This window comes from Rhea americana, unplaced genomic scaffold (genome assembly GCF_003343005.1).
Source record: "Rhea americana isolate MKP2758 unplaced genomic scaffold, rheAme1 scaffold_92, whole genome shotgun sequence".
Taxonomy (NCBI): Eukaryota; Metazoa; Chordata; class Aves; order Rheiformes; family Rheidae; genus Rhea; species Rhea americana.
Window position 1 is genome coordinate 2,344,459 of NW_028187111.1, and position 7,282 is coordinate 2,351,740.

Genomic DNA, 7,282 nt, shown 5'->3' on the forward strand with positions numbered 1-7,282 from the left:
AAAAAAAAAAAAACTTCTGTTGTCATTTACTCAAGCATAGGAAGAACAAATACCCTGCGCTTCCCAGCAGTTCCACCTGCCTGCCTGGAGTGGTTCCTGGCAAACTGATAATCTTCTCTTTCTGACAGATTTCGGGTGAAGCAACCACCTCCACACACAGGACTGAGAGTGATGTACACACCAGGACCTGTAAGTTATGCAGATGATCCTTTGTATTATGCTAGTCATACTGCCTTCAGGCCATCCAGAGATGCTCCCTCACCAGCTGTCTGGAAATAGAGCTGGCCAGGGTATATGAGCTAATAAAGCCCATTTGAAGCCATGCTGCCTTCTGCTATCTTTCTGCTGCCTTCTACCAAGCACAGTGTGCAGCACTTCTCAGATCCTGCCTTAGAATGCAGAGGGATGAACATCTTAAGCACAGTGGAAGGCAGCAGGTCAAGCACTGAGGTTAAAGAGAGCTTTTTTGATGCAAACGGGGTACTCTGCCACCACCTCTAATTTTTCCCAGGGTTTAAGTATTTTATATCTGCTCTGTCTGTCATGCCTGGACTTTATCTACCTGTCTAGATACATCTAAGAATTGAACCTAGTAAACTCTTATCTCTATCATTTCTTTTCCTGCATGCTTCTTCTGCTTGCTCTACCTTAAGTAATTCTTTTATGTAGCACCATAGCATGTGAAATTGTCCCATTAAGCATGAAGCTTTGATGCTTTCTGCCTTTATTCAGTTTGTCATTTGTTCTTCACCTGCCTGCTGTATCTGAGCAAGTCTTGTATGCTGGCTGGTATCCCCAGAGTACCCAGGTAAGACCACACACTATCTTTGCCCACAATTTTACAGGCACTGAATCAAGAAACAATGACTTGTGCAAGGAGAGTCACCAGAATATGTCACAACCAGACACTTGTACACTTGTTTTCCTCTCCACACATCCATCCCTTTATCTACCTTTTCTACCTTTGTTCTTTTTTGATTGTCTTCCAGCTTTCTTAATTCTCCCTTTCCTTCTGGAACCTAAAAGGGAATTTAAGGGGAAGTAATGAGAAGGGGGAAAAATATCTGGCAGTTTGAAGGCAAACTGCAATGTGATGAAATACTGTTTTGCATAGACCCTTCTAGTGACACAGTCACTGAGTAACTAGCAAGAGCAGTGATGTGTGCAGGGTACTAAGTCTTAACTTTCATCAGACAATGTAGAATGCGAACCAGGTGGGAGCACTGCTGAAGGGGCCTACGTATGAAACRTGCATCTTACTTATGGGCAATCCTCTGTCTCTCCTAGGTGGCAGCAGGTTTGCAGGTTGAACTGGAGATAGAGATTTTTGCAATGGCAATTGGAGGGGAAGATACTGATGGCCTTGAAGAAATTTCCCATCGTATTGAAATATTAACAGAAGCAGAGACTCTTCTCCTTCCTGTGAGGGCAAATATCTTTTGAACCACCCCACACCCCATCAAGTAGCACTAGTTCTAGGGACCATCCACCTTTCAGGAGTCCTAAGCATCATTTCTGATGCAGGCAAGCTTTACTGTCTTTTTTGGAAACACAGAGCACAACAATGGAGAATTTAAGATTCTGACCCCAAAAGCAATTTAGATCAGAGTGACAACATATTGAAAAGGAATGGGAAGCCCAGAAAGATGTGGCTTTTAGGGAATAAATGAAAAAAAAAAGATAGGAATTCCTTATTTTCTCTCCACTGATAAGAAATCCTTTATAGGATTTTCTATTTACAGGTTTTGAACCTCTGATAGCATGTGATAGGACAACTTCATCAGAAAGAAAATTGTATCATTGTGGATACAAAAGGAAAGACAAGAGACTATCCCTGTTTTTGTAGAGTCTGTTTCATTAGAAATTAGCCCAATGTGGGTTTTTCTCAACGGGCTTTTTAGTTGTTTAATTGAAGAGAGAGGTATAGTAAAAGAAAATAGCAAAAACCACAAACTGTTATTTCTCTTTCCCTTGTACTCTAACTGTATCTGAAAAATAGTTATTACAACTGCTGAAGGCTCATTTCTTATGGGCAAGTTTAGAGGAGATGGAGAGGGTGAAGTTATGTTTGTCCTTTAAGCAAACTTACTGATTAAAGGCTGGGAGAGGAGGTTTTCTGGAAAGCTATAAAATAGGTAGTAAGGCARGGTACCTCCATACACGTCTTACTGCCTCACTCTTGGTAAGGCCCACCCTTACCAAAGAAGGGATTCAGGATCATTTGAGACTAACCAGAGAGATAGTTAACTGCAGCTGCACTGGGGCTCTGTATGCTCTGGAAGTTACATTGAAACTCTCTCAATCTACTCTGTAGTGACAGTGAGTCATCTTTGCTGAGAACCTTTATTAAGCTGRACTGGAGAAAGACTAGTGCATAGCAGCAGAAACAGTCCCTGCTCCATTCCCACTCACCCAGTCCTCAGTCACACACTTGAAGACCAAGACCCAGCCTCAAAACATGTGTATCTTCCCCTTCTTTAGTATTTTATCTGGCCTGWATTCTTTGAGCTGAGGTCTGTAGTTGAGATTCAAGTCTTTTCACAGCCTCATTTCTGGAATTGATTCCAGCTTCTACAGATATTTTAGTCATATAAATGTACAGAAATTGTTAGATCCTTAACCTAATATTCTACCTGTATTAACCAATGACATTTATGAGCGCCGCCCACAAGGATACCCCCAGGGTGGGATGGCAGCAACAGTCCGGCTGATTTCTACAATCCCCAAGGCCCCGTTCCAGATTATACTGCCCCAGAAGCTTTCTAGTTAACGTAAGTACTGCATGTAACAATATCWGCCATAAGTTAAAATCACAGTTGTTTTACCTCCTCTTGCCTTCTGATCCACATCATCAGCAAACCCTGTGCTACTGGCAGCAAAGTGATCTCACACACGCGTGCACACACACACACAACACACACAACCTGTCTGAGACAAGAAAAGGAGAGCACTGGATTATAGTAACAAAAGGACTCATTGCAAGGTATTTACAGGCTGTTACAACTGCTCAGCCTACTGGAGGTACTCGCAGCAGAGGCCCTCACTCCTATCCCAAATCCTTCACTTACTGTCTCCACATTAAACATTTCATTGAGCCTCCTGGCAGCAGAAGCCTGGATTTATTACAGTCAAACCCTAACAAACTAGTCTCTTTTTAACACTCTTCACTTTCTAAAGCGAAGTCTCACTGCTGACTCCTTCAGCCCAGTCAAATAAGGAACAGAAGTCTTCAAGAGAGACAGAGCAACCATAACATGACAAGCTCTAGCATGCACAGCCCTCGGCCCACATTGTTCCATGCRTCACCTTTCTGTACCCCAAGAGAAGCAGGCTCTGGATAAGAAGAGGTGACTCATCTTCCCTACTAACAGGAGATCCTCACTGGGGAATTTCTCCTCAAAACATGTTTTAACAGTACGCTGCTGTTTCACCCCACCCACATCAATTCAGGCATTCCACAATACAACCAGTGRTGACAGTTCATAAATAGGAACCCTGTCAATGCTAATGTTTCTTTGCTCAGCTCATAGTCCCCATTTGTCTCATATCTGTAATACTGATAGCTTTTTCTTTCAACTCTAATACCTGTGAGTCTGTCATGTTATCGAGAGAGTCAGTGCAGAAATCCTAGCTGTATTGCATTTCCTCTCCTCTAGAGGAAAAGAGGAGAGACCTCCCATCAGTCAGTTCTTAAAAGCAGCTTAACAGACGCACACACCTCTGCTGCAGCTGCTCTAGGACTGCCCAGAGTACTTCAAACATAGCACACTTTGTTCTTGTCTGAATATCTTCTTACCCTTTCCAATGTAGAGGTTTATCCCCAAAGTAACAGACTATTGTAGTCTAGGAAGAGCAGTGAATTTAAAGGCTTCCAGCTTAGGGGCTTATAACCTGAAGCTCTGTAGTGAAGGYGATTCAGACAAACTTTTCTTATTTTGTGTTGAACAGAAGGTACTCACRCAGTCAGTTCACACTTCAGTGAGGCACCTCACTTTCCCCAATCAGCCCACTACAGCCTTGCACTAATGTACAGCTCATGGATTATCTCTGCACACCAGGTAAACACCGATCTATTCTTTCCTGTCTAGTCTTAAATCCTGGAAATTCTAATCAGAGTATCATCTCCCATTAAAAAAGCTCTAAACAGAAAGAAACTAACATGGTCTTCTCTTCCCACCTGGCCCAGATCTAGCTGATCATGAGGACTGCTTTCTTAGTTGCCATTATCATCACCAAATCTCCCTTCTATTCTGACAAAGTCTTTTTAAGGATGGCTTGATAATTCCTAACCAAAGCTGGTTACAGCTATTCCATGTTATCCAAGTAATTGAACCAAATGCCTCTATTAACATTCTTTCCAACAAAACCTAGTTTTAGTAACATGCTCAAAAATATGCYATCTCAAACACATCAAGCAGCTCTGAACAGGTTGGTTTAGAGTCACAAAACATGAAATACTGATGTGCCCAGGTTAAGTCTTATATTCAGCTGAACAGTTTAGTTCAGCCATGAAGACTAGAAACAGTTAGAGGTTCTTAGCAGAGGCATGTRGCAGCTTTTTAAGTTCATACGGTTTTTCAAAGTGATTATCACTACAGCCAATACAGGTCTCACCAGTAAGACCTAGAAACAATGCAATGTTAGAGCTGATCACAAATTAGCCCCATGTCTTAGTAAAGGCCAACAAACAAAAAATTATCACTTAACATTTTAGTTATTTCTCATTTATATTTAAAACATTTCTCAAAATTTTTCTTCATATACCCATAATGAAATACTGCATAGGAAGCTGCCCATGAAAGTCACCAGTATTTCCAAGTGCCCATCCTGAACTCATGGTCATGATATTTATTCCAATCAATTTATGAAATAAAATCAAATTCCTACCCTACCTTAAGGTCATGCGAGAACCCTTTTTCATGATGTTCCCTTCCAACAGAAGCAATACAGGCCAGTTCTGTGGAAGTGAGTCCTAGCAATCATAGCTCACAGAATGCTCACAAAGAAACCCAACATCATTATTGGGTTTGCTTCCATATCTGTACAAAGGTAGTTTTTTATTTTTATTTCCTTTCATGTTAATTTTCTCTGCTCTTCTATTACAGGTCAGAGCCCTGGAAGAGTAACATAAAGATCATCAGTACTGAAATACCTGAATTTTAGTTGAATGTTTTTCTGAAAACAACCCCATTACAGTCTTTTTCATTTAATCAGATTAACACGAATAAATATTTTATCTGTTGCCTGTTAATGAGAAAGGTAATCSAGAAGTTGCACTACATTCTGATTTCTGACATGGCTGTCTGAAACACAACAGTGGAGGTACTGTTTTATTTCAATCCCTATGTTTGATACTCTGCACTTTTTAGAAGAGTGCTGAAGACTCCCTATAGGTCTGTATTGTTTTTAAAGAGCAGTTAGGTAACTATAACCCATGCTGAGGCACTGGACACCTTTTTTCAGTACTGAGCATACAGTAGTTTTCACTGGAGTCAGCTGTGATTCTTGGAGAAAGAAACTGTAGCAACTGTACTGGTCTCTTCTGGCCTTTGAATTCTTAAGTTCCTGATTGTTTTCACAATCGTAAGTTTAACTTTCTGTGAACAGACTRTTCACCTACCTTTAATCAGCTGTGGACACAAGATGGGGGTGTTAGTATACAACATTGCACTGGACAGAGGGGACCCTTGGGGAATTCTTTGGGCACTGGAGACACCAATGACATTGAGGGATTCCATTTTTATCCTCTTTCACAGAATCACAGAATGATTGAGGYTGGAAGGGACCTCTGGAGATCCAGCTAGTCCAACCCCTGTGCTCAAGCAGGGTCACCTAGAGCACATTGCACTGGATTGCATCCAGTTGGATTTTGATTATCTCCAGAGAAGGAGACTCCACAACCTCTCTGGGCAACCTGGTCCAGCGCTGTCAGCCTCACAGCAAAGTTCTTCCTCATGTTCAGATGGAAATTCCTGTGTTTCAGTTGGTGCCTGTTGCCTCTAGTCCTGCCACTAGGCACCACTGAAAAGWGTCCAGCCCCATCCTCTTGACACTCTCCCTTCACATATTTATAGAGATTGATAAGATCCCCTCTCAGCCTTCTCTTCTCCAGGCTAAACAGGCCCAGCAGCCTTTCCTCGTAAGAGAGATGCTCAAGTCCCCTAATCATCTTCCTAGCTCTACACTGGACTCTCTCCAGTAGTTCCATGTTTCTCTTGTACTGGGGAGCCCAGAACTGGACACAATGCTCCAAGTGTGACCTCACCAGGGCTGAGTAGAGGGGGAGGATCACCTCCCTTGACCTGTTGGCAATACTAATGCTCCCCAGGATATCACTGACCTTTTTGGCTACAAGAGCATATTGCTGGCTCATGGTCAACTTGTCCACCAGGACTCCCAGGTCCTTCTCCACATGGTTTCGCACTGCAGTGCCAGGCATAACTATCATCCTTCAGCTCTTTGAGTCAGAAGATTTGATCTATTAACCAAGATTGATGGCCAGCTCAGGAAAATGCTGAAACAGATATGCAGTTGCAGACATGATTTTAACTCTACTCACATGCTGGAAAACACCATAAGCGGTGCCAAACTTCATCCAGGATTCTCCAATACCAATATTTTGCTTCTGACTCTGCTTATTCCTACTCTGATGCTTTTCACTGTTTTCTGCAGACAGTAGTCCTTTCCTTCATCCATCCTCTCAGTGATGCATTCTAAGTCACAGTTGCTGTTAGTTTGGTCACAAATGATACAAATCAAATAACCAGAGTGGAGGAAACCCTTGTCGGCACCTACAGCAAGGACAACCACCCTCCACAGATAACTTCTTCCAGGGATTCTTCCAGAATCCCAGTGCCAGCAGACAGAGGAAGGTGAAGAAATTCCACCTCCTCCAATGTCAGAGATCAAAGGAAATAACCTGTCATCATGAGATGACTCCATGTCTCAGATCACTCTTCTGTACCACCATCTATGACCTTGTCATCAGTTCCTGAGTTCAAGGTTCTTTCAGTGTTCAATGGCCATGACTCTTCTCCAGGGCTCCCAGAGGATCAAACAACAGCACCTTTCCTGGGCTCCAGAGCATCTGTCATATCACACAGGCATAGGGTCAGCTATTCCCATTGGGTACATGGTTTTGATAACTCTCTCCTCAGTCATCACTGCTGAAGATACACTGCGGTGTCATTAGCTACCCTTTCATTTGTAACACTCTTCATTCCTTGTTCTACCAGCTGTCCAGCCCTTTTCAGCAGTAGCTGGCTCAGATACAAGATGTCAA

General features: G+C 42.5%; 1 protein-coding gene across 1 annotated transcript in view; it reads left to right on the forward strand.

The window, feature by feature from the left end:
* SPAG17 (sperm associated antigen 17) overlaps positions 1-3,381 on the forward strand; it is a 106,813-nt gene extending 103,432 nt beyond the window's left edge. Inside the window, exons 45-47 of the mRNA XM_085324524.1 lie at positions 129-189; positions 1,288-1,432; positions 2,634-3,381. Of these exons, the coding sequence (XP_085180650.1) occupies positions 129-189; positions 1,288-1,432; positions 2,634-2,770 (343 nt within the window). The 3' untranslated portion in view covers positions 2,771-3,381. The remainder of the gene's footprint in view (positions 1-128; positions 190-1,287; positions 1,433-2,633) is intronic.
* Positions 3,382-7,282: the final 3,901 nt, after the last annotated feature.